The 27,644-nt window shown below is 43.4% G+C and overlaps 2 protein-coding genes across 2 annotated transcripts in view; both read left to right on the top strand.

Annotated features, from left to right (window-relative positions):
• The window catches only part of LOC103363027 (phosphatidylinositol-binding clathrin assembly protein), a gene marked incomplete at its 5' end in the record, with an annotated part of 60,335 nt that extends 48,425 nt beyond the window's left edge, over nt 1-11,910 (top strand). The window contains 3 exons of the mRNA XM_008289604.1: nt 7,343-7,399; nt 8,418-8,534; nt 10,396-11,910. Of these exons, the coding sequence (XP_008287826.1) occupies nt 7,343-7,399; nt 8,418-8,534; nt 10,396-10,410 (189 nt within the window). The remainder of the gene's footprint in view (nt 1-7,342; nt 7,400-8,417; nt 8,535-10,395) is intronic.
• Nucleotides 11,911-21,548: 9,638 nt separating this feature from the next.
• LOC103363025 (cysteine and histidine-rich domain-containing protein 1) overlaps nt 21,549-27,644 on the top strand; it is a 7,998-nt gene continuing 1,902 nt past the window's right edge. The window contains exons 1-10 of the mRNA XM_008289602.1: nt 21,549-21,784; nt 22,461-22,510; nt 22,584-22,640; nt 24,977-25,131; nt 25,341-25,444; nt 26,477-26,526; nt 26,846-26,916; nt 27,057-27,159; nt 27,249-27,368; nt 27,569-27,642. Coding sequence (XP_008287824.1) covers nt 21,721-21,784; nt 22,461-22,510; nt 22,584-22,640; nt 24,977-25,131; nt 25,341-25,444; nt 26,477-26,526; nt 26,846-26,916; nt 27,057-27,159; nt 27,249-27,368; nt 27,569-27,642 — 848 coding nt within the window. The 5' untranslated portion in view covers nt 21,549-21,720. The remainder of the gene's footprint in view (nt 21,785-22,460; nt 22,511-22,583; nt 22,641-24,976; nt 25,132-25,340; nt 25,445-26,476; nt 26,527-26,845; nt 26,917-27,056; nt 27,160-27,248; nt 27,369-27,568; nt 27,643-27,644) is intronic.

Below are 27,644 nucleotides of genomic sequence, written 5' to 3'. Positions count from 1 at the left end.
TTTCTTCTGCTGAATAAACCAAGAAGACAACAGAAACCAAATGACAAAACACAATATGTCAATAGTAGTAAACACAGTTAAAATAATACGGGCAGTTAAAACTTAATAAGCAATAAAAATCTGAATGAGCAATACAAAGAAGGCATCACATAAAGGCAGGTCTATGAAAGTGATTTTAAAGAAGTCACTGATTCTGCGAGCCTTCTCTCCTCAGGCAGGTTGTTCCAAAGCCGAAGGGCCCCGACGGCAAAAGCACCTTCAGGTTTCAGCCTTCAGAACAGCCAGAAGGGCCCCAGCTGAGGATCTGTGAGCTGGCTCACATGGCTTCGACATTGCTGCTACGTATTGTAGCTTGGGGCCAGACCCGAACTTTAAAAGTCATCAGTACAATCTTCAAATCAATTCTGTGACGAGCAGGAAGCCGACTGAGAGAAGGCCGGATTAGAGCGATGCGATGTCGTCTGCTAGAACCAGGGAGAGCAGAACCGAGCGGAGACAAGAAGGAAAAATGGGGAAATTCTAAACCTGACAGTCAGATTTTAACGTGACAGTCTGGCTTCTTGGTTTAACTTCACACTCATGGCATCAGTGAAAGGTTTTCCTCTGCAGTGAGGGATTAATCACTGGCATTTTTAGCTAAGTCCACTTTTGATTCCTGTGTCCTGGATAATCTTCCTAATCTGTGTTTACAGCCTGTCTGATCGTGTAGCGGCTTAATGTTTCTTCTCCCACCTGACCTGTTGCGATGTTGCCGACACCAAAATTTCAGAAACGATGGCCAAAACCGAGCCTCAGTAAACCAGTTATTCTTTTTAGAGATTTCATAAAGTTTTCTGTAAGTCCTCAAAAGATCTTACAGAAAGTTTCTCATGGTCAGAAGTCTTTAATGTTCCTCCAAAGTTAAACTCAGCGTTAGAGGTGTTTGATATATTCTGGCTTCTAATATTAAAGCCGCAGCTTGACATTTTGGGGAAAGGTGCTTATTTGCTTTTGTGCTGAGGGGTAGATGAGAAGATAAATAAGTCTCTCATACCTGTCTGAAAAATAAGGCTCCCGCTCACACAGTTGGTTGGTTCAGTTTAGCGCAGTGACAGGAAACGGGGGAAGCAGCGAGACTCCTCACAGGCAGCAGCATCCACCCAGCAGCAGTTCCCTTATTAGCAATTTGTGCTGTATCTTATTTATGTAATCTGCTGGGAAAAATGAAGTAAAAAAAACACAATCATTTTGCTGTTTTATGCAGAGTTATGTGCTGGACTATTTCTGGGCTGGCAGCCAGCAGCCGGGTAGCTTAGCATAAAGACTTGAAACGGGGGAAACGACGAGCAGGGCTCCGTCCAACAGCAACACAAGCCGCCGATGCGTCTTCTCTGTGCCCCTCTGCCAGAAAGCAAACTTCCCGAAATGCCCTTTTCTGCCAATTTTAGACGCAAAATCACTTAAAATATTTACTTTGGACTTTCGTAATCCCGCAGTGTTACATTCAGCCGACTGAAGCTTGCAAACACCTTGGCAGGACATGACACGGAGCTGAAATAGTTGCAGTTCACACGGCGAATGCTCCACCTGTCTGCGCATGCCGGCGTTGAGTTTTAGACGGAAGTGTTGTCGTATGTGAGCATTTTAAGTTGGTAGAGAATACAGCCGCCTGTGCATGCAGTGTGTGTGTGTGTGTGTGTGTGAGTGTGTGTGTGTGTGTGGTTGTGTGTGTGTTTGCTGATCTTGGCAGCTCCTGATTGTCCTCCTGATCTCTGGGCTGCAATTTCTGGCTGACGAGGACAAACTGTCACTAACCCTCCTTCCTCTGTTTCTCTTATTTTCTTCTCCTGTTGATGCTTTCTTTTCTCTCTCTCTCTCGTTCTTTCTTTCTTTCTCTCCGTCCTTCTTTTTCTTTCTTTCCTCCCTCCCTCCCTCGCTGTCCTCTTCACCCCTGCTGTCCTTCCCTCTAATCTCCCCTTCCTCTCCCACTCGTCCCTCCTTCCGCCCGTTTTGCACCGTCATCCACTCGTCTTCCTTCCCTCCTTCGCCCGTGTTCTGTTTTATTGCGACTCTTGTTTTGCGTTGTCATCTGCTCGTCCTGTTTTTCGCCACGCTGCCTTTGACATCTGCACGTCGGCACCGTGACCCCTCGTTCTTTCTGGGTTTGTTTCCTTCTATTTATTGCCTTTGCTTACGCTGTGGTTCTAACCTTTCTTTCACTTTGTTGTTTCCACTCTCTTTCTTCTTCTGTCTTCCTTTTTCTTACCAATCTCTCACCGTCATCCTCTCCTCATTTCTTTTCATTACAACTGTCTCTTACCTTGTCTTTGCCACTACCTCGTCACACCTGTTTGCTTCCCTCTTTCATCATCTCCTTCTCATTTTCTTCCATTCTGTCTTTCACTTCGACTCTCATCGTCTGTCTCTTTGTCTCTTCTTCTTCTTCTTCTCCGTCTCCCTCCCTCCTCTCTGTCTTTCTCTGTCTTTTGTCCTTTTTCCCTGTTGCGTCCTGATGCAGAATGGAATGTTCTATACTAGTTATGTAAGTACTTATCTCTGTTTAGTAAGACAAGTCTTAACGAGGTGCTCAGAGACGTCTGTTCTGGGCCTCTAACCTCGCCCTCGCTATCCTCCTCTTCATCTTACTCTCTGTCACCTCTTCTTTCTCTTGCGCTCCTCTGAGACACTTGTTTAAAACTCTGTTCTTGCCCAATTTCCACAAATAACCTTCTCACCTCTGCGCTACAAGCTAATACTCTGCGCTAGTTATGTAAGCACTAAGCAAATTGACTGGTACCAGGAAGTTGGAACAAGGTGCTGCCGTTTCCATCTCACACCTGAACAGACTGAATTGATCTCAGGGTCTGTTTTAAAGATGTCTGTGGAGATTCCTGGTAATCCTGAAGGCTTCAGCAGAAGGCAACTGGACTTGTCTTAATTGTTCTTCGTGCAAGAACCAAAAAACGTTGGATTTCTGTGGTGCAGACGAGCAAGAATCTGGTTTACAACATTTGTTTTTTATCTGTTTTTAAATAAAGGAACTGTAGTCAAAGCTGTAATTGAACCATAAAATCATAATGTAGGATGCATTCTCCTACTGATTTTGTTGCTTTTGTTGTATATGTTATATATTTTTATGTTGAACCCTATTTTTCCATTTCATTATTGACAAACCAAACTGAGACGTCCAGTTACCTTTTACTGAAGCCCTTCAGCGCCTACTTTACTTGTTGATCGAACTTGTTTTAAGGCAGTCCAAACCATTTGCTTGTTTTCCAACCGCAAGAAACGTAGAACCTCTTTCGTGACAGTTTTCGGGGAGAAATCAGTTCCGACTGCCGGATAAAAACTTCTAAACAGCCCTATAAAAAATCTGCTGTGTGGGTCTCAGCTCTGATTTATTAAACTCCAGGAGGACATCAGCATCGTTTTTTCTGCCCTCTTGATGTCCTCGTCGAATAGCAGCCTTCGCTCTAACATCGTTTTCTTCAAATTCACCACATGGGCCAACGTAACAAAGCCCCCTTTTCCTTCGCGTCCACAAAACTGAAATTACCTCCGTGTCGGTGTACCCTGAGTTAACGTCGTGGTCGTCTGAGCTTACGCCACAGTGGGAACAGAAAGGCCCGATTACGCGACTTTTCCCGTGAATGTTAGCGCCACCTCACACCTACCTCGAGCTCCTGCGGTGGAAAGCAGCCTTTTGTCATCAAATCCAACGGAACAAAAACCAACCACGAATTGATCCTCCTAAGAAGTATTCCCTGTACATCCAGAGCCTGTTATATCTCCTTCCTCTGCGCCACGGAGCTCCATTGTTGTCCAAAATCTATTAAAAACATCAAAGAAGCACACTCTTGCACCTTATTACAACAAACATGGGCCCAGCAGTTTATTTTGAGTCACACACTGTGACTCAGAAACGCTGTAAATACTCAGCAGAGCACCAAAGCTGCAGCTGAAATGAGTCCCCGACGAATCCACTATTTCCTCCTGTTTGAGTAACATTTGCTAAAAAGCTGTTTATGAAATTACTGAGGCTTTTTGTTGCCTTTTTTTTTATAATGAAACAATACATTTGCGGCTCATTTTTTTAGTAAGAAGAGATAAATACTTGTGAAAGTAATGCTAAATCAACTAATTCTTGGCTGCATTATTTCACCTTTGACTCTCACTGACAAGCAAGCAGGAACAGAAATTGCCTGTGGGGGATTAATTCAGCAGCACAATAAAAATGTGACAGTTGTTCCCTCAGCAAACTAAAATGTCTTATTTCCTCCTATATGGTACAAGACAAAAATCCCTGCGTGGTGCAGTCAGCAGCGACCAGGATCCCGCCTTCAATGTACATTTAAGCAAACACGGGAAAAATGCAGCAGCTTTGACCGTGAACAAATAAAGCTTAGAGCGGGAAAATATTAATAGAACTGCTCGTTACTGTCCCTGAGAGGTGTATTGTCTCTGACTAGTGTGAATATACGTGGCTCCAAACATAGGAGCATAACATAATAAATAAGTCATGGCAGCGAGTGGAAGGAATATATAAGACATCACAGGTAACAGCAGCGAATAAGTAGGCTGTCACGCGTCATGCATGATAAGTGAAACTCCCACATCGGAGATTTTCGCCACAAGGGCAGCGATGCATCCGTCTCAGCTGGCTTGATAATGGAAATGCCAGCCAGACAGCCAGCGCGCTTCTTTGACCTTCACTTAACCTTGCGGGGCGTTTAAGGTCACAAGTCTGAGAAAATCCAGAAACAAGAACGTCGCCTTTGCCGAGGAGACGGCAAAGGGAATAGCAAAAGTTCAGCTCTGAACCCCAAAACTGGGGATGAAAGGAGTCGAGAAAAGAGATTTTTCTTTTTTCTTTTAAAAAAAAATGAATACACAGAGCGGTAGGAGGCACACTGGAGGCAGGAAGAAGGATAGAACCAGCAGGTGAGAGGTTGAGCATAAAGAGGCAGGTGCAGACTGATAAATGTAAAACACGATGCATCGAGGGTCGACAGCGGGGGGGAAAGACGGATGGGCAAAAGTACTGGTGGAGGATCTGTGGTGGCGCATAAACAGTGTCGTACCTTTTTCTCTGTGACATCTAAAGGAAATAAAATGATTCCCACTGTCGTCTTGCACAAGGAGGCGCGAAGACAGACAGACCAGAGCAACTCAAAGACAGATGGCTCGCTAATTAATGAGCGGCTAAGGTGCAGATGACGGCAAAGTCAATTAAATCTTGAATCAGTGTTTCTAATACCGAAACCACTGGTGGATCACCGAGCGGGGCAATAAACATATTTGACAGATAAATTTGAGTCTTTTGGATGAATTGGGTTCTTTTCTGGCAGCTGACAGATCAGTTTGATCAATGTTCATGAGCAGCTGTCACAGTTCGCTCTGCAGAGGCCAGAATTAAAAAGCAGATCCTGGTCAGTCACATTAATTACCTCCAGAGACCAGTTCACAGGTTTGGCTGACCCGACCCGAAACCCTTTTCCTTTAGATTCCTTAACACAGAACGCTCGTCTTCCCTTTTAAAGTGCCTTTGAAGCGTGGATGTTACAGTATTTTAAATTGCTTTGGCTCAGTTTTCACAACAGAGTTTGAGAATGCCCTCAAAAAACCTCACGCATAACCATCAGATGAGGTAATAAAGTGGTCTCATCAAAACAGCCCGTAGTGCTCATTTCATCAAGATTATGCGAGAAGGAAATGTGCAATTTAACCCGCAGAAGTCGGTGCTTGAAAGGACGCCGAGTAAGAATAACTTTAATTTCAGGCAAAGATGCCGTGTGAGGCGAATTTGCAATTTAAATAAAATAGACCTACATCTTCCCTGAATCACAATTCAGTCAAGTCTGAACACGCAGACATGACACATGGGTTTTTAGATTCCAGGTGTTTATTTCTGATGTCTGTCGTGAACAAAACAAATTGATATGTCAGCCTGTGTCATATGTTTCCTCCAGGGGTAGTTTTCTGTACATCTGTTGGTACATTTCATGCCAAAATATTGAAAAAAAAACCTGCTAGTAGTGACTTAGCAAATGTGTTAAAGTCAGGAGATGTGCTTTCAAACACATGAGGTGTATTTTCATCAGTGTGACTTTGTTTAAAACATTGATTACGTTGCATGAGCAGCGATTAAAAGATAACGCTCGCGTACTTTTGCACATAAAAACAGAAAGCTACAAGTGCACTGCTATGATTAGCGTGTCCATCGCTTTACGTGAGACTGCTAAGATAATAAATGACTTAACGTTGCAGCTAATTGCAGCATTTAATGTTAATATTGTGCTGTTTTTATTTGTCTCGCTGCAACATCCAGCTGGAGACATTCAGCTCCGGCAGCAGCTTTAACACGAACCGAGTGATGGAGGCTTCATAAAGTCATGTTATAAATGCCACAGTTGTCTCATTTACAGTGATGGATTAGGTCTGCGAAGCCAACGGTGTGTTTCTGCAAGCTGTTTTTAATGGATTTTCTGAAAACAGTGGGACTTCCGGGTGAGGGGTCTGACCCGCAGCAGAGCAAACAGTCGCAACTTCTGACTGCAGCAAATACTGCGCAATTAAATGTGGCATGGGGGGGGGAGAGAAGTCACACTGCTGTTATCCCGTAACATCTGCAAACGCTAGCAGGTATTCAAACCCCACCGAGCGTTTCAGATCCGTGTTTATAATGATGTCAGAGCGGCTGCCTCTGGTATATTTACTATATAACCCTAGAAACTGTGAAATGACTGCAGGCCACAGAGAACTCATCCCACATCTGTTCATATTCATACATGTGTATGGCTTATAGATTGGCCACTGTTGTGCAGAAGATGCCTGTCTCATCTTGTAAGCTGATTTTCCTCCAGGACAGACACTGAAGCTGTAATGTAGCACTGGCTGCCATAAATTACCCATTTGTCGAGCGTAAATCTGCGGCTTCGATGCAGATACGCACGGGTTGCGAACGACGGCTACAAATGGCCCGTCACGTTGGATTTGAAACCACTTCAGCTGCAGTGGATTTGATTTGGGAAGTAAGCAGGGCAGGGCCAAACGCTGCCCTATCGAGCCGGCCCTTTTAAAGCAGTGGTAATGATTGCTCCCAGCGGGAATCCACTAAGTACCTCTGCTACATGCCACGTTGTAGTGCTCCTAATGTGCACACACTTGAACATTAACAGTATTTATTGTGTGTAAACGGGTCTAAAGACAGTAAAATGGAGTATTTTGTGCACTCGTTCAAATATTTTATGCCGTTTTATGGCTGATAAAAGCCATAAAATGTCTAACTCTGGTGTTTTGTTGTTGTTGTTGTTATTTTGCACGTCACCTGTGAGTTGACTCCTGTTTTCTGTTTTGCCTCCAGGCTCCAGCTCCCATGGCTTTCCCAATGACCACACCGCAAGTGCCTGTGTATGGAATGGTGAGCATGCAGATACACCAACTATTTATATGCAGAGAGAATAAAAGTGTTTTGTCAAATCAAGAGTCAGTTTAAAGACGATTAGATGAATGATTTTTAGCGCACGACAGACAGCAGACGTACTGCTCACTAACCCGTCACCAGACAGTTTCACCTCTGTCTCTGCTCACCTTTCTGTTACAGTTTTCCTGCTTTGTTTCTGGCTTTCATGTCTTTTTGCTGTTTGTGCGTCTCTCTGATTATCTCTGATGTCGATAAATAAATAAAGATGAATAACCCTTTTTAGAAATTATAGAAAAAGAACATCTGTCAGCACACTGAACTCCAAAACCCTCCACTGGGTTTGAAATGCTCGCTAGCTTTAAACTTTTTATACTAAAGTTATGCTATTTATCACAGCCGGAAACGAACGTTAAGTTTAAACTGTCCTCAAACACATCATTTGAGACAAAAGAAAAAAATGTTTTTATTGAAATCACTTAATTCTACATGTCACTTTTAAAAAACATTTGCGATAACCAGATTCTGTAAAAAACAAAAAATTCTGGACTTTTTGGTGCAACTGAGAAGCCACCAGTGAGTTAGCTGCAACCAAAAGTCATGAAAGAAAAATTTAAAAAGAGTTTTTGGCTGAACTGCAGGCTGTGTTTACACAGAGCAGATTGGAGACGAGTATGGAAAGAAATTAAAAACGTAAGCAGTAGGATCTGTATAGGTTCTAGGCCACCATTCCTAGTGTTTGTGACACCTGTGAGCACCTGTGGGAATGTTGCACAGCTTGATCTGAGGCTTTATCAAATGAACAATCAAAGAAATCCAACTTTTTTTCATGATTTATGGCATTAAAACTTACTGTGCAGAAGATGGTTGTGCTGTTTCTATAGAGGTGCAGAGAAAAATGAGGCCACAGTGAGGAAAGATCTTCAGGTTCACAGGGTTCACTCATATTTCATTCTGTTTTAATTCCTGCTCTGTTTTTATAACCGTCTCTCTCTCTGTGTGTGCTGCCTTTCTGCAGGTACCTCCCCAGATGGGTCAGATGGGTGGGGTACCTGTGATGGCTCCTCAGCCAATGATGTACAACCAGCCTGTTCTCAGACCCACTAACCCCTTCGCACCCATGCCCGGAGCCCAGGTAGCCCACTCACAGACACACTGTCGTCATGGATTTCTACTCACTGAATAGTTCAGTACTTTCACTACTGGTTAATTAGCTCATAGTATAAAAACACATCTCTCCACAAGGTTGAAAAAAAAATCTAATGTTCCCCAGTAATGTAATTAACTTTCATTTGCACAGTTGAAAATGTATGAATCTGAGTCACCTCAAGGTTCATTTTCTTGTGAATTGTCATCGTCATTATTTAATCGTCAGCTACAAATGTGACATTTTTCATGAATGCATAATGAACTACTCACGAGATGACATCAGGTGTTTCTGTTTTTTAATAATTAAATGTTATCAAGTATAAGGTGTAGTGTACGGTTATAGTAGTGTGCATCCGTGTGTGAGTATTTTAAGTAAAGTTGGGCATGAATGAGACGTTAAAATTTTATAAAAACATCACCTCCTTTATTGGTCATTTTATTGAGATGTTTTTTTTAAAGATGCTGTAACATTAGAGCTGCTGCTAAAGAGTGTTTTTCTATCAGTTCATCTGTTGATTATTTTACAGATGAGTTGGATAAAGTAAACTAGGGTTATTTTCATAGCTGATTATTCTGTTCTGCAGTTTATTTTATATTGATTATTAGTTGTTTGGTCTCTAAAATGACAGAAAATGTGGACAAATTTGATCTATTCACTCCACAATCCAAAGATTTTCAGTTTTCTGTCAGAAGATGTTAAAACTTAAAACCTGAAATGAGAGAAATTGAACTTTTTTTTGCTAAAAATAAAAACTCCAATCGATTATCAGATTTATTTCAGATTAATTTTATAAAGTTGACAACTACTCAGTTTATTGTTACAGCTCTAAACATTTAGAAACCTTATTGAACATTTGCTCGGCGAGTTCCCTTTTATATGCGAGTTTTTCACTTGATGAGTGCATTCAGCCGCTACAAGGCCGAAATATAAAAATAAAAAGCTCTCTCTGCTAATGAACAGACATCTCTTACGGGGGGTTTTGTCTTTTCAGTGCGTTTTCTCCTGAGCTGCTCATGGTCAATCAGAGCGGCGTACAAACAACTTTTTTGTTCTGTGGCGATTTAAAGTTCTCACGTACTTCTGAAGTCTCTGGTCTTTAGAAACTTTCAAACTGAACGCCGTCTAATTCTGGCGCTGTTTGCTACAACTGCAGCCGACCAAGAACAACTGATGCCAATGATGCAGCAATTAGACGAAAAACCTCCCTTACAATGAATTTAAGCCATTTAGAAAACAATTAAAACACACAGGTCATTTTAAAATCTTCATGTTGATGCATTTTCATCAGTTGATGCCAACTAATTGCAGCTCCATGCCAGTTAAACATTAGCAGGTCAGGAGTCATTTCCCAGACATATTTCCCAACCTTAATGGTCTGCTTGTGACCAATCACCACTAACGATCAGGTTAAAACAATGCAGGATGCTCACACACATGCGTCTTTATATATTTTCTGTTTGACTGCATTAAAAAAAAGTTAATTTCAAACTAAAAAAGCGACAAGGTTGACTGGAAACAAAGCTAATAATACAGCTATAAATAGCATGTTGTAGGTAGAGAAGTCATCTCTATAGCAACAAATGCATAAAACAGGCAAGTGTATTCAATAATTCAAAACAAATATGTTTTGTGTAGCATAAATGCTGTTTTTCCAATTCCCCATCCCATTAAATGCCTCGTCTTTATCTTCCCACCGCGGCGACCTTTTCCATCATCCCGTTCCAGCACGTGTAGATCCCCGTTGAGAAAGTCTTTGCTGCCGTGTGAACGCGGTGTCAAGGTGGTTTTCCGCTGATCAAAACAAGCAGCTCCTCTTATCTGTTTCACTCTCTCTCTGTCTGTTCAGATGCAATTTATGTAATCCAGTCAGGGGGGAAGCAGAGTGCCAAAAGCGACAAACAAACTAACAGCAGAAGAAAACACACAAGAGGACGATCAGATGGACGGAGGAGTGATTTGATGGAGCTAAAACGACTTAAGAGGCAGACAGACGACAAGATAACCGACCGACACCAAAACTCAAGTTGGACAGAGGAGGAGAAGATGAGGAAACGGAGGGATGGAGGGATGGAGGGAGGGAGGCGGTGGGGGAGATGTCATCGCGGCCGGTCGTTGTCTGAAACAACTCCTTGCATGTGTGTGTGTGCGCGAGCGTAGCTTCTCTCTGTTCATTTGTGTTTTAAAATCTTACCGATGGAGTGACGCTTCAGGAGAGGGACTACGGATGAGAGAGAAAGATGGGGGAGAAGGGAGGAGAGGAGAGGGGATTGAGGAAATCCTACCTCTGGTTTTCAGTCAGGATGTACATATCTGACTGCTCTGAGAGTCTCTGCTGCAGAATTAGCTTTATTTCATACTGGTGCTATTCTGTCCTCTCTGGGTTACTGTCCGCCTGCAACGGCAACTTGGGAGCACTTACGAGAGGACAAGTGTGTGTTCATTGTGTGCGTGCAGACAAACGTTTGTGTGCGCTCAGCAGTTGTTTCAGACAACACCCGCACGGCCGACCTCCCGTCCATCCCGCCCTCGATCGCTGTCTGTGTCCACAACTGTCCATTCGGCGAGACGTTTAGAGGCAAATCTACTCAAGTGTGTTTCCTGTAATTTTCCGCTCTGTTGGGATACCTTTGTATTTTTCAGTCTGTTTCCTTCGCCAACCTTTCCTGAATGTTATCGGGGCTTGTACAGCAATTTATTGAAGCATTTGTTAATAGTAGTCGAGCATTTGTTGTTATGGGTTTTAAGCTGAAGACTTGGTTACTCATACTGCATTTCCTTTCCCCCTCCTGAAGCGACAGATGCACACAGAGAGACAGCAGCAGCAGCAGCAGCACGGCCCAGAAAGAACAAGTCCTTCAGAAAGATTTGTCTTAAGGCCTCGTCACACCAACACGATGCAGCAAAATGAATCCAGAAATATTTGGTGCTCGATACTTGGTGAGCTAGCACTCTAGCTAGCCAGAAACATGCTGGTGTTGTTCTCCTATTTCCTGTATTTGTTTGTTTACCTTCCCCAGGCAATTTGTTATGGGGATTGTACTTCAATTAATTCAATTAATAGTCATTAAAGAGAGTGAAAGGAGCTCTTTATCCCTCTGAACCCCAAAAGTCACCAAAAGGTTTGAAAGGCATGCATTCAAAAAGCCAAATTGTACCTGTTCATTAGAGCTAGAAACTGTAACAACAAAAACAATCCTTGAGTTTTCAGACAGTCCTTGAACTATTCACCTGTGACGTGCCGTACCATCGTAACCAAACCTAAGCAAGAAATTGTGATTTTAAAGCGAAATCACTTTATCTTTGTCTCATTTATTAATTGGACAAAATAAACCGTCTGCTCGAACCAGATTCTGCAAAAGTTTTTAAAAAAAATTCTACGCTTCTGACCGCAACATGACAAAAATTCAGGAAATTTTGTGCTGAAGTGCAGAAAGGAGACAAGTATGGAAGCAAAAACTGAAGTTGTAAAATATCCACAGCATGCAAAGATGTGTATTGGTAACGCAATTCTTCTTATTTTTCCTGAGTTATGGTTTAACTGCATCGTCAGTGTTTGGTCAACAGCAACATTTTCAAAGTTGTTAAAGTCTGTTAAAGTCGACTTGAAAGATTTGGTTTTCCTCAGTGGATGTTTCTCACTGTGGCTGTTGTAAATGTTGGTGTGATGAGGCCTTAAACCAGGCACGCTGTCCTCCGTGACATGTTTTGGCTGCCATCTGCGTTAGAAAATGGAAAGAAATGTGTGTCTGTTTTTCTTGGGCCCTTCACAGTGTTTATTAGCACCATTAGCCCGTTCGCTGGCTGACAGCAGCTGGACGACCTGTGTGTATCTGTGTTTCTGTCTTCATTAGCTCACCGACCGAATCCAGACTTTAAAGGTTTCTAGAAATGAGAGCTTTTTCATTAGGTGCCACCTCTTGGCAGATCCACATTATGTGCCAGTGATTGATGACAGCAGCACTGAGTGAGTGAGTTAAATGTTACTGAATCAAGTTGAATTCACTTTAAATTGCACTGAATCAAAGTGAGCGGCTGTAAGCGCGACTCCTGTCTGCGCAGAGAGCCAAACGACACTGTACCGGTGGCATCGTCCTCGCTCCGTGGCTCCAAGAAGCTTTGGGGATCATATCCGACTCACGCAAGAGGTCACGGCCATTCCTCAGCCAAAGCTCCCGTCCCCATGAGTCCGACTGTTGGTCTATTTGTGCGTAACGCATCCTAGTGTGTGTCCACATGTACGCTTACACTCTCACGTGTATGTTTGTTCCATTGAGGGCTATTTCTGAGGGTCAAATTTTAAGTCAACCTCGAGCCGACAGGTTTGACGCGAAATGTGCTTGATTTGTTTTTATAAAAATCAAATTTTGTTGCGAAAATGCACATGCAGAAATGTTGCACTTACGTGGCTATCCCGCCGCTGGAGAGCCGTCGCCAGATTTTCCGGCGCGAAAAAGCTGAGAAAGAGATTTGAAGTTTGTAGAGGTAGTTTTGGGTTTTACAAGTTTGTTTATCCTACCAGCCACTTTGGCGGGTGACTAAAAGTTACTTTCCTGCCATTGTAACGATGAACTTGAAACTTTTTGTAGTCCCGTCCCCGGTCCCGGTCCAGCATCCACGTCCCAGACATCCGTGGTAGTCAAGCATCCGACTCATCGTCCACTCTGCTGTGAAATCTCTAGAATCTCGCTTCAGTCTCTCTAGTCTAGTCGGTCTATCTCTAGAATGCTTTTTTAGCCTGTTTCGTCACCGTATGTGTAGATATGTAAAAAAAAAACAATAGCTATAATAACCAGTTTCTGTCTAGATCGTCTTTGCCCATTCATCACCGTCGCTGTTGGATAGATACTGCTCTTAGAAGCTTCTCGTCGCAGTCTTGTGTTAGCTTAGCCTCTCTTCATAGTATCCCCCTGAAACCCGTGGAGGATCTCCCGCAGTAGGTCCGACCACCTCGTCCTCTCCTCTGCCGGTGTCTAGACTCTATAGCTCTATTATCTCTCTTGGTGTCTCTGTCTTTTAGCTGTAGATGAAACCTCTCAGAGGCTCTCAGGCTTTGTGGTTCGCTTTTCTCGAGCTTTCGGCGCGCTCTTTCTTCTCGCTGTCGACATCGCTCCAGTGTTTGGTAGTTACGGTCTTTTTTCCTGCCTCGACGACGTCCATCCATCCGACCATCCACCTCAGCCTCTCGTTACGATGTCAGCAGCCTACAAACCGTCTCTGATTGGACCCAGACAGCGAATCGCGTGCTCGGACGTCCAGGTGTTTTGTGACGAACGGAAGAGACACACGGTGCTTTTCTAGAACAAGTAGTCCAAGCAGTTTTGGAAATGAGCTTTAGTTCCGTACTAGTAGATTTCAGCTGCAGCTGGAAGGTTTGACAGTCAACCAGCTCTTGTTCAGGGCTACTTATAAAATTTTTTGAGTAGGAAATTTGTGGAAAGTAGCAAATGAATCCACGAATCATTGGGACAGTTGAACCAAAGTTCAGTCCCACACCCTTTTAGACTTTCATTACGCTTTTGTGGAAATCCATGGAAACTTTGTTTTTGCAAACCTGCGCAGAGAAAGATGTCAGTGGTGGTGGCACACACCTCCCAAACCCCGACAACGGAGTCCTGCCACGAGTCATCTTCTGGCAGAGCACAGGAAACCAAAAGCCCCTCCGAGGCACCTAAAACTGTCGCCCCCTTTGTCCCGTCCATTTGAATCCAAACTCTTTCTTACTCGGATGTCCTGGTTTGTTACAACTGATTTCTGAGTCGCGACTTTGTCAGCATTTTCTTTCCGTTGTGGTTTTCTGACTGTGACACTGCTTCCTGCTGGACTCGTCCATTACAGCGTCCGTCCGTCCAGGTATAAAAGAAACACGAGCGCCCTCGTTTGCCCGCTTGCAGGTCCGAGAAACTTACGATTTAAGAAGGAAATTCGTAGTTTATCTTTAGTTGTCGTTTCACGCCAGACACCACTGAACAGAAATCAGATTTCTGGTGTTTTTCTGGATCAACGTGAACTTCCTGCGACACCCCCAGCGTCCCGAACACGGACTCTGTGGAGCGCCTCCATCCTCTCCAGGGTACCTTTGCATCGAGTTCCAACTTGGACACTCATAAAACTATTTTCTTAATGGATGCTTCCACTTTGGCACCAAAATGAGATCTAATCAAGTTTATTTTTTTCGTTCTGAGACAGCTGTCTTACTGTCTGTAATCTTGTGTGATAAATTGGCACTTCAGAAAGAGGAGTCGCTGCCGTGGCGCCGATCCAGAATCAGGTCATCACAGCTCCTGGATCTTTAAGTAATCAATCACATCAGGTCTGACTGCAGCTCTGATGATTCCCGATGTTTGTAATAACCTCGTTGGGAAACTAATTTGGCTGGCTTTGGTTCTGAACGACGGCAAACTGAGTGCCACAATGTTTATTTAGCTTCAAGAATCGGTAACTTTTTTTCAGTGAACACAGCTTTTTCCTTTAACGCTACACGTTGTGTTCTCCTTGTTCAGTTATTAGCTTTTCTTTTGCGTTTCTTCTTCAGATTTTTTGAAACTTCACATTTCTCTGCATGGAATCCAGTCCTGCCTGTTGCGATGAGGTTTTCTCCGTCTGTGCGTCTCAAGTGGTTTCAAAATGTTCAGATTTCGGGGGCTAGATTGAGCGTAGAAAAGGAGACGACTGTGGATTCTCGGTCTCTTAAACGTTCCTGGCTCGTCTCCTCGTCTCCTTAGCGTCGATGTAACTGCCAGTAATTATTACAGCTTTATCACGTAGGTAACTTTGTTATTCAGGGAGGGGTTTGGCCGAGCATGCGGGCTCTTTTTCGGCACTTCCCTTCCTTTAAATTCAGTCTTTTCTCACATTTACAGCTGGGAGTTTCCCCAGCACAACCACTGTTCTCTGGTCCATTTGGGATCAGTCCAGGCAGCCCGGTGGCTACGTTACAGAGTTTCTCTCGACTTTCAAAGCTGCTACCGCCTCTCTGCATTGTTGTAGCATGAATCTAGGTGGAGAAGGATACACAAATAAACCTTGATGTCATATTAAAATGTCTGTTCTCCGCTAAGGCCAAGCGTGTCAGACGTTCAGAGAGCGGACTCTTGTGTGGCGAGCCATCTCTCTCTCTTTCCGGGGTCAGCGAGTGCATGGTTGTATCGTTGTCAATGTTTGTTGTCCTTTTTCCAAAAAGCATGATATGACAGTGATGGTGATGATGATGATAAATTCTCTCCTCTTGTTGTCCCCGTTTTAAACCGCGTCGTCCGTCAGGCGCCCCGACAAGCCGAAGGGACAGACGGATCACACTTGACCAATCGTTTGCCGTCCACGACAGCGGGTCCATCACTCGCGTGGACCGACTCTGACAGATGTTTGCTCTGTCCATAAACGAGCCACTGTAGCAAAAACGGAGCGCCAAACTTTTTGTTTTACTTCTCCCAAAGATCTCACATTTGTTGCTTGCAGCACATGTCCTCGGCGGCAGATTTGTCCACTGCTGTGGCGCCATCTGCGGGCGGCTGCGCGCGTCGCAGCCCGGGCCCGCAAACTGAAATGACAGAAACAAAGAGAGAGGCTGTTTAACAGATAAATTTCCTCATTTTGTCAGTGAGTTGGTGTTGAATCAAAGATCTCTTGTGCACGTTCTGTTTTTTCTACATCTGTGTTTTTTGGTAAGAACCCTCGGATTGCTGCCTCACTATACTGTATATAGAGAATTACAAACATTCACACTCACGACACAGAGCTTAAAGACATAACCTGCAACTGCATTATTTTCCTTTACTCTTTATTTTTCTGAACACGGAAGATATTAGCGTTATTACAGCAGTATATTACGATTCCTACTCGGTGGGGGCGGGCTAAACAGACAGACGATGCAGATTTCGAGGGCTGCAGACCTCCCCGTACATCAGGATCAGCCATGAATTCTCAATGATGCCAAATGTTTTCGGAGCAGACTACACCTTTTAATCTGTCTCTCTCTCTCTTCTGTCTCCTCCCCCCCATCTCTTTGTACATTTTTTCTATTTATTTAAAGCAGAAATATATGGATTGTATCAAGCATGGAAAGGCAAACAAATGTTACAGTTGACAAAAAAAAAAAAATCACAGGCTTTTATTTTACAGCAGTATATTTGTTTATTCTAGGGATTTGTTTTCTCTCTCTCTCTCTTTTTTTTTTTGTTTTTGGAAGAAATAAAAAGTCATTTTCCATTCCTAAACAACCGCCTGCCTTTGAGTTTTCTTGACAATTGCCGAAGGAGCTGCTCAAACTGCCAGCAAGTCTGCAAACCCTTAAAATATTCTTTAAAGTCTCACATGATAAAAATTCAAGGTCTTGAAATGTCAAACAGCGTAGCTTCTGATTTTTAATTGCAGCACTGCAGGGCTTGGGAATGTGTTTTCTTAATTCGGGCTCTTTTCTGGTGAGATCTCAACCCGCCCGGCGCATGTTTCACCTGCTTACGATTTGATGCTGTTTGGCAGGTTTGACAGTCACTTATTAGGCTTGTTTATTCAGGAGAATGTTGAGCGTTCGACATTTAAACAAAACAACACCAGACGTCTGCCTTCAAACAGGGTTTTTCTCTGGATACTGTATGAGCAGCGTGATTTGTGCGTTTCCTACTTTTGCAGGGCTTAAATCAGGGAATGTGCTCAATCACATGTGAGTTTATCATCCATGTGTTTGCACAGACGAGCACTAAATCAATCAGAGACACATCTTAAAAGAGGTCATGTTAAATATTTGTGTTTTCTCAGGGTGCAGTGATTTCAGCTGACTTCACCCTCCATCCACTTCCTGCAGGAGTCACTGTAAAATAACTTTATTCAAAATATATGGCAAACAAATCAGCAGCTGCAGCTCTTACAGTACAGTTATAACATTTGTAAAGGTGCAGCATTTGAGCATTAACAAATAAATACTGACGACCATTTCATCAATGAGAAGAAAGATGTGTCTTCAACATAAACTGTCTATCAGAGATGGATGACGGGTTTGTGAACCATTTTGAAGACTGGAGTTTGGATTTTCAGCATTTTGGTTTTTGAAGACGAGAACTGACTGGACGACACGAGGACACGACACATGATGATGAGGTAGCGACCCGTCAATCACAAGGTAGCCCCGCCCCCAAACACATCCTGCTCTATGGTGTCTCTAAATGGCGCCATAATGTCCTAAATGAACCTCGTATTATATTGAGGGAGGCTTGAGGGTAGCAGCTGAGACCATAAACTTATTAGGAAATTGTTCACAAATTAAAGAAATCTGCTCAGAACTGCAGCATTTTCTCATAAACTTTTGTACAATTCTATCGTGTAGCATTTTAGCATGAAGCAAATTTAATTTGAACCAAGAAAGTTGAATTTTTTGTCAAATCTGCAGGACTTAGGAGCGAACAGAGCTAAAGCTAAACAGCCTAGAACTGGATTACATCAGCATGAGACCGTCTGTAAAAGGAAACGAGGCATGTGGGAATTATAGTCAATTAATTCAATAAGTAATTATTACTGTTATTATTATAGTTACCCCCCAACAAAAGAGTAATCATGCCCGTCTGTTAACAGTCCAGCACTTTACAGGAGAGGAGTTTGAACCTGAAACTTCATACATGACCTCAGTATGGTCCCTCCTCAGAGTGATTAGATTTTGGGGTCAATACATGCATTGGTGACCGCTACAGAAGTCAAAGGTCGCAGTTCCCCAAAACAGCTCTGTGTGGCTGAAAATGCACAAAAAGATATCAGTGTAGTAGACTAACTTAGGAAGACATTGGAGGCCTATACACTGGTGATGTAACATATGAGCTTGAGACGAAGGTCAAAGTCAAACTCAAGGTCATAAATCTTAGGTGCTTAGTCGTAACGTAAATTACAGCAAAACACTTCCCCTCCATGCAACATATCTGTGTTACATGACAGACTGAGCTCTTGTTACATTATGGATCATTTTAAGGCAAAATCAAGGCAAGTTCATCCTCAAGTAGGCGCACAGAATCAGGTCAACATGCACACATTGGGCAGCTATGTCCATCTACTGAGGCCTCTCTAGTGAAAGACTTTTTATTCTCCTTGTCATACTTGAATTTGTCCTTCTTTTACAGTCTGCAGTATTCACATGTGACCAATCTTGATCGAACATTGGTCTACATTCTAATATTGTGTACTGTACAAAAGCTTCACGTTCGACTTTGTATTGTGATGGATTTTTACTGGTAAATAAATGTGCATTTAACCAACGGTTTGCTCCCCTACGGTCAACAAATCACCATGAAACTCTCACTAAAAAGCTTCTCACTGCATATTGTGCTGTTTTCACTGCATTTAATCACTCGTATTATGCCAACAAGAGTCTGCTTGTGGGTGTAAATAGCACTTTAAAAATGTCCCAGAGATGCTTTAACTGTGGGAAACATTCAATTAGCACCCCTCTCCAGCGCCTCCTCACTGTTGTCCTGTTGGTTTCTGTGTACATGTGTGTATAATCTGCTCTTGTTGTGACACGATGACCTGAAACACGGCTGATTATCTCTGCCATTGTCTGTTATTACAGCAGCGCTCCCACGGCGAGGGGTTTGAAAGCAGGTTCCCGCCCCCAGACTCCCGCTCAGAGCTGAATAATGAAACCGTTTGTGTACATTTGTTCCTCGAGCACATGGAGCAGCTCTGGGCGATGCCGGGGGTGATGCATTTGGTCATATTTCAGGCTTTTTGTAGTTTGTGAGTAAGTGGTCCTTAGCGAGAGGTAGATCACTCAAAATGTCCTGCGCCTGACAAAGAGTGAGTTTTGTCCTGAGTGAATAATTTATTGTCGCGCCTCCTGCAGTCGCCGGCAGTTTGTCTCCGTGTGCTCGGGATGAAAGATATTTTAGCAGAAAACTACAAAGGGCGGCGAGTACATAAATACCTGTCTGCTGCCTGTAGCTTGTGCTGAGCTGCAGTCAATTAATTCTCAAGAGACGTGAGTTTGTCAGTTAACAGGTTGTGTTAGTGCACAATTAGATCATATTGAAACAGGCAGGGATCTCTTAGAACTTAATCACCTGGCATTCAGTGAACACAACAAGAAAGACTTTATTCATGTCTTTGCAGAGAGGATCAATATCACAGCGATGTTTTCTACTGCAGGACTTTGCTGGATATTTTAGTGCATGTTTCAACCACAAGAACCAAACCTGTAGAAGCTTCTTCAGGGCAAACAGAACCTATTGCAGAGGAGGACCTTCTGAGCAGTCCTGAAAAAGCTGCTGGGTGGGTTTCAGAGAGGATAACAATTGTCTGTCCTCGTCAAACAGCAGTCTGCTCCTCTCTAACTTCACCATCAACAGCGTAAAAGTGACCTGAAGTAATAGTTTTTGTGTAGTTTTGATGCTCTGAAATGGAAACAGAAAGGCTGAGAGCTGCCTACAGTCATGTCAAAGCTGAAACCAGCAGGCCATTAGCTTAGCTTAGCATAAAGAAAAGAAGTGTACAAGCAGCTAGCCTCACGCTGTTCTGATGTTAAAGCTATGCTGCCAAGTCTGTCAGTGCTGAATTTTGTCTTTATGTTTGTGCCCCCATAACCCCACTAATCATTTCTGATGTTTGCAAGAAAATACCTGTTCTACTAAGTTTATCCAGAATGCTGCTGCTCGAGTCCCGACTAGAACCAGGAAGTACGACCATATTAACCCTCAAGGCTCTGCGCTGGCTTCCTGTCGCTCTGAGAACTGACTTTAAAACAGCTTTGCTTGTGTCCAAGTGTCTTCGTGGTCCAGCACCAAAGTACATCTCTGACATGTTGGTGCCATGTGAACCATGTCGGACTTTGAGAACCTCAGGGAGGTTCTCCTGCTGGTGTCCAGAGTCGGGACTAAACACGCTGAGGCTGCGTTCCAGGTTTATGCAGCTAAAGTCTGGAGCTGGATTTCAGAAGATGTGAGACAGGCCTCAACTGTGACAATGTTCAAATCCAGACTGACAACGGCTCTGTTTAGCTGCTGAAAGTATTTGATCTGTACTCTTCTAATTAATGATTATGTTTATGTTTGTATGGATTGATTTTATCTGCCTCTTTGCTTTTAATGTAATTAATTAATTATGATGGTTATGTTTTGTGGACTGACTTTATCTCTTCTTATACTTTTGTGTGAAGCACTGGGAAGTACGTCGGGTATGAATTGTGCTCTACAAATAAACCTGCCTTGCTGTAAGAATAAACATCCGACAAAACATCCTGTTCATATGCACAATACAGATGAACGTACATGGACACTTGTATCTTCCAGTTTGTCATGCATGAAGCCTTTTTGTGTCTTTGTTTAGTGATGATGTTAAAACAGAACTGTGAGCTTACAATGCAAGCTACTCACTGCTAATGTTGTGTTAATGCACCATGAATACATTTAAATAGATGTGTTTATGCAGGAAGAAACAGGCTCAGGAACCTAATTTTCCACCACAACATGTAAATAAGAGCTGATTCAAACAGAAGCTCTGGTTTGGGGCCTCCTGGCTGCTTTGATGGGCTCCAAAAACTGTTTGAAAACCTTCTTTGAAGACTGGAGCAGCAGTTATAGGACAATCACACATTGGTCTGGTGTTCTTCTATTTGTCCACCTCTGATCAGCAAAACATCCTTCAGCTCTTCTTCTGAGGAGATGAGCAGGTTTTCAAGAGTCCCTCCAGCTGCAGGAATTAAAATGTCTTTCCAGCACCTTTAGCAGGTGAAATAAGTGTTTGCTGCCGGGAAGCGAAGCAGCTCCCGATTGGTCGGCGTGCAGCAGATCCAGCAGCAGAAAAGTGACAGAAATCCAGCAGTTGTCAGCGGTGTTGTGACGGCTGCCGGGCCACAGCAGGCCTGTTTGTGACAGCCGACACTCTCCAGGAGGAACGTCAACCCCCACCTTCAGATAAGTTTTGACAGCTGTAAATTGAGGGAGGGAGGAGAGCTGCTATTTTTGTCTTTCATTCAGCCTGGCTTGAACCAGCAAGAGAGAGAGAGAGAGACAGAGATCCCCTCCTCCCCTCTTCTCCTGGTTTATTCCTTCCTCCTGAAAGCGATCACTCCTTCTGGATCTCTCTAGTTGCTGCTTGAAGGGAGAAACTTCTGGAGGTCCGACCGAGGTGTTAAAAGCCGGAGACGAGGCCGGTTTGGAGGAAGAACACGAGCAAAGAAGAAGAAGCAGAAAGCAACATGGCGCTGCTGTGCTACAACAAAGGCTGTGGGGAGAAGTTTGACACTGACAAGAACAAGGATGGTGAGATCCTCCTGCCTGCTTTCTTTACTTTTAAATCACGTCCAGAACAGTTTGGACTCAGTTTGACTGTCAAAGGTACCTAGAAGTCAGAGTGATCAGAGACGAAGGCCCGAAACACAACTTGTGGGTTCGTCTCAACAGCTTCCACGGGCACACGTTTGATTTTATTTGTTGAGGTTTCACTTGACAGCAGATTTCTTCATGTTCACTCAGTGCTCTAACTTGTGAGCACCTTCTAAAGCTGCAACTTCTCAAAAATACGTCAGAAATTGAAGAGAGAACATTTGACCTTTTGCTTAGATTTTCTCAGAAACCTACTAATGAAGCAGCTGCCCACTTTTATTTAGATGGTGTGTTTTGGCCTTGAAGCACAAAGTAAATGTAAGTTCAATATAACTAAATGAAAATATACAGAGTCTAAGTGAAGTAGAATGTGAGAACTTTTTGTGCTCCTGAACCAGATTGCAGCGAGTCCCTATCCTTGTACATGCATGTGGGACAGAGCTAGCAGAGCGTGACCGGCCACATGTCCGACCGAACAGCTTTCCTCGTAGCAACCAGCTTCCTTATATGGGACACGAGCAGGACGACTGGGCTGCAGAGACCCTGGCAGCAGCTGGTCCACGCTGCTGACTCCATATACAGACTCACGTTGTCTTTCTTTCTCCTCCAAAAGATTCCTGCCTTTTCCACCCAGGAGTCCCCATCTTCCACGACGCACTGAAGGTAAATTGTTCAACACTTTCCTCACAGTGTGATCTGAAACAGGACACTCAAACGTTTCTCTGTCCGTCTCCAGGGATGGTCCTGCTGCAAGAAAAGGACGACAGACTTCTCGGAGTTTCTCTCCATCAAGGTAACGGCTCAGGGTCAAACACTGCACAGTCATCCCTCTGAGTGTTTGTGGTTTGGAGGAGCAGAGCAGAGAAATCAGAGGAAGGAGAGAAAATGATGTGAAGATATGCAGCTGCTTTGATGAAACTTTAATCAGGTGAAAGTTAAACTAGTGACGTCAACGCTGTCATATTTAAAATGCGCTCAGTTAGTGCTGGAGAATACCAATATTTAATTAGAAATCAATACGGAGTGACCTCAGAGTGCTGCAATTAGGCACGAGTGTTGACACGTCATGTTTGTAATCATGAAAAGTTGCTTCATCCTGGAGGTGAGAGACTGTGGTGTGGATTTATGAGGTTAGAGCGTCTGTAATGGGAAACTTCAGAGTGTTTGTCACTGAAATAACACACAAATATGTATAATCAACACTCAAAACAAAGTCTGCGTCAGTAATATCAGTTCTTCAGCCGTGGCCAAGTGTTAAACAGGCTCTGTTTTCAGTGTAATGAGATCTTATTTATTTCTGTAATGGGATAATGTCACATCACTGAAAACACACCTTTAATTTTTTTGTAAAAAAAAAAACAAGTGATTTTGAAAGTGTAAAAGTGAAACCCAGCAGAAACATCAGCAGTAATGAAATAGCAGTTAGTTTTTTACTGCAAATTTGTCCAGCCCAAAAATACTAAGTGTAGTAGTGAAGGACAGAGTCATTGTTTTTAGGGCGTGTTCAAACAATATTTACATGTTTTACTTGCTGTCATTTCTCCTGATGTTCATTCAGACCAATAAAAGATTCCCAGTGAAAGTAAAGTCAGTGTTCTGCTTGTTTAGTGTCAGAATACTTCATCATATAAGATGAAGGAATACTTCACACACACACACACACACACACACACACACACACACACACACACAAAAACAACTGTCTGTAGGTTGTGTCACCTGGAGTGGGTGTAAAAATCAGTGTTTGAAAATTATGTTTGTGGCCTCTGTGACTTTATTGGATAGTGTTAGTGAGACAGTAAAGTAGAGAATAATGGGGGGAGGACGTGTGGGAAAGGGTCATGAGCAGGATTTGAACCCATGACCTCCACATCAGAACTGTAGCTCTGCATATGGGACACCTGCTCAACCAGGTGAGCTATAGCAGCACCCCTAAAATCCAGTTTTAACAGAGCTCAAAGTTGCTTTTCAGCTCAGAAAATGTCACGTCTACTGCATTTATAAAGTTATTTGGCTCTGAAAACTTTGGAGAAAGTCATTTCTGTCCCACCTGTCAGGGCTTCAGTGGCCTGTTCCTGTAATAATAGTGATAGTATGAAGGCAAAGGTTTACTATGTGAATGTAGAAACTGAAGTGAGTGCATATAACAGAAATAACGTGATTGTGAGGAGGCTCTGGCTGATTCTAGTCCAGTTTGAGGTGGTTCAGAGGAGCAGAGACAGGAAGCAGCGCTGATTGACGCAGCGACGTCATGACGTCACTAATGTGAATCAGCTGTAGTCAATCAGCTGATCAGGGCGCGACAATCAAATGAGGGGGTTTAAAAGGGCCCCGAAAACCGGCTAGAAACACGTCCGTGGAGCCTCAGGGCTCCGAGGAGCAGCAGCGGCGGACAGCCGCGTCCTGCTCGCTGTTTGTCCGCAGAGCAGCCCGGTGCGGAGGGTCAACACGTGGTCGGCGGTCTGTCTCAGGTACCGAGTAGCTCAATGCTAACTCTGCTAAACGTCTGCTATGTGTTCTGTGACGTTGCTGTTGAGCTGTGTTGGCGTTTGGGTTGACTTGAAACGACCGTGTTTGATGAGAAAATCAGTTTGGAGGCCTCGGTGAGAGTCTGTCCAAAGCTGATCGATTATTGATCCGTCCACGTGTGAAATGTTTGGTCTGAACTCTGCTACCAGTGTCTGTGACAGCCTCTAAATAAACTACAGATATCAAGTTACAGACTTTAAAAGTGTCTCTCTCTGTTGTCACTCGTTGAGTTTCGTGACTTTCTGAACACAGTCAGTGAACCAATGAGCTGGTTGAACTGAAACCAGAGCTGCTGCTGATTCTGTCTGTGTGTTCTCCATGATTTCATTGTGCGGTTGGTTTCTAAAATGTCAATTGGGTGTTTGCTAGAACCCCAAAATGAATGTCCTGTTTGTCTACAACTCAAACATGTCTGATTTCAATTTGTGTTGTCGGATGTCTTTGTTCAACATTACAAACTGTCCTTGTTTGGAGGATTTTGCTGGAAATCCTGTCTGTCAATGTTTCAACATGTCTCTCTGATAAGGGGAGGTGAAATCTGAAACTGAGGGTTTTGAGCAGATTTTCCTGCCTGATCTGACCTCTGTTGTTCTGACACAGGGCTGCACTCGTGGGCGCCACAGCAACGAGAAGCCTCAGGAGCCTCTGAGGCCGGAGGTGTCGTCTGATAAGGCCGAGATTAAACACACCAACGGCCAGGAGATCATCTACCAGGGCCCCAAGTCTGCTGAGACGCTGCAGAAGGAGAGACCCAGGTGTGTGTGATTCTCATTCATGTCGACATTCTGCTCATTTCCATGGGATAACTGGAATGTGTCAGTTTGCATAAACTTCCCTGTTAGTCACATGCTGCAGCTGTACATGCAATCATCCACGCAGGTCAGGGCGAGGTCGCTGCATCTCAGGAATAAATAATGTAGAGGATCCACCCTGTAGGCCTGTTCATGCTTATTTCTATGTGCAGCTCAGATGAGCCGCTGACCAAACTGCCCCACAAAGTGTCGGCGTCGCTGGCTCAGGTGCTGGAGAAGCTGGACATCAGCCAGAGAGCCGAGAAGGAGAACAAAGGTCAGTCCTTCAGCTTGTCTCTGTTCCTACATGGCTTAAAGAAATGAAGTCACTGTGACCACATCTGAGTCCCCAAAACATGTTTTTGTGTGCATGAAGAAACGGAATGATGTGTTTGTGTTTGGGGAGCTGATTTGTCAGGAGAATTACTTAAATAGGTATTGTAACTGTTTTAAGATCAGCAGTGTTTTGAAGGAGAAAAGAATTTCAGCAATGTTCAAGACCCAATAAATAAAACAAACTTGCAAACATGTACACACTATTTCTGTTCGTTGGTCAGTCAGTGCCAATTCATCAATGTGTTTTGTGGAAAGTAAAAAGTACAGAAACTTCTACCTCAACAGTTGTTTGTGTTGTGAATTTGTGAAACATCTTAATCTGATGATGAAATGTTTGCTTTTAATGAGGTTTGTTGTACAGACCTAATCAAAACAAATATTCATTCAGTACCTAGTTGTGGGTTGAAATGTGAAACTGATCAGTGTTCCTAAACCTAGCTGGAAAAGTCACTTTTAGGACATTGACAGTTTTGTTTTTGTCAGTAGCTGTAATTGTAATGTAAGGTTTTGTGTGTTGCCTGTGTAGTCAAGTCATTTCTTTAATGAAATGAGGAAGATTCAGCTCGTCCCTCCTACACATTCAGGCAGCTTGTACTGCGGCCTTTTAGACAGGACATGTTTTGGGTTAATTGATTCCCCAAGAATAAGAAATGGAAGATTCTACTACCTGATCCAAAATGAAAAACTGTGTCACCACAAAACCTGAAGTGTGATCTGTTGATGTGCAGTTGTCAGAGAAATGATTTGAAGAATTATTTTTATTTCACCTGTTGGCAGGTTTGGGGCTTCTGAGTGTTCAACATCTTTAACTGTTATTGAACTAGTGTACCATCTGGTTAATGTGGAGAGAATAACAAACAACTGAAAGTGATTTGCCCAAAGTAGTTGTAGCACTTCTGATATATGTAATATTGTAGTAACTTTTTCAGAGGTGAAGTTATGTGATCTGTGGCTGACTGTTGTTCCTCCACAGACAGCCAGGTGATGCCGGGGACCCGCTGCAAGAATGCAGGATGTAAAACAGTGAGTCTGTCAGTTATTTGTGTTTTGGAGGGAATGGGTGGTGTTTCTGAATCGCAAAATAGCTGCAGCTCCTGAGTGAGGAGCCTTCATGTGTAAAACAGAGTGATGGCAGACTGTATTGCTTGGTGTGTAAAGTTTATTAAGGGTGACATCTAGTGGTTGAAGCTGGTAACAGCATCCTGACAAAGGGATATACAACCTCATGTTTTGCTGAAGCAGTGTGTCATGAGTAGTTGCTGGTTTTTAAAAGTTGAACCATCATGATGTGTTTATCCAACCAAAGCCATTGTTGACCTTTCCTGGTGACTGATGTTTTCAGGTCTATCAGGGCCCAGAGACAGACATGGAGGTCTGCAGCCACCACCCTGGAGGCCCTGTCTTCCATGAGGGGTGAGAACAAAGGTGTAATGTGATCAAAAGAACTTGAGTGTGTATTGTTTGAGGAGAGCACCAAGCAAATAATGAGACTGTTTGCAAAGCAACACTTTATTAATGATCAGTAAGTAAAACCTTCACATCTTCATGCACAGGTATAAATACTGGAGCTGCTGCTGCATCAAGACAACAGACTTCAATGCTTTCCTGGACCAGAAGGGCTGCAGCACCGGGAAACACTGCTGGGTCCCCAAGCAGGTATGTGCACCTCGTATGTGGCATTAAAGAGTGTCTACTGGGGTTCCTGTGAAAGTTTTTAATGTGGTTGTTTGACTTTGTGTTTCCAGGACAAGAAGAAGGTTGCGTGTCGACATGACTGGCACCAGACTGCAAACAATGTTGTTCTGACCATTTATGCCAAGAACACAAACCCTGAACTTTCCAGCATTGAGGCAAACCAGACAGTGGTGAGTCCAGCAGCCATTTCTGAGTGCACTGTTTGTCTTGGTGTTTTCTTTTGAACATGTAACTGATGTGTTTAGCAACATCAGTCATGTGTACAAGAGAAAATGTCAAAGTGGCAGCAGGAAGTTAACGGTACACTGAGAAATGACTGCTGAACTGTTAAGCCTTCTTAGGTGTGAGATAGAAACTGTGTTTTCTGCAGGTCTCTTGTCAGATCCAGTTTGAGAGCAACAAGATTTTCAAGAGGGAGTTCCACCTGTGGGGAGTGAGTATGGTTT

The sequence above is a fragment of the Stegastes partitus genome, unplaced genomic scaffold, assembly GCF_000690725.1.
Source record: "Stegastes partitus isolate 25-593 unplaced genomic scaffold, Stegastes_partitus-1.0.2 Scaffold625, whole genome shotgun sequence".
Taxonomy (NCBI): domain Eukaryota; kingdom Metazoa; phylum Chordata; class Actinopteri; family Pomacentridae; genus Stegastes; species Stegastes partitus.
The sequence above is the reverse complement of the archived record's forward strand: the minus strand, read 5'-3'. Positions and strand labels throughout refer to the sequence as shown.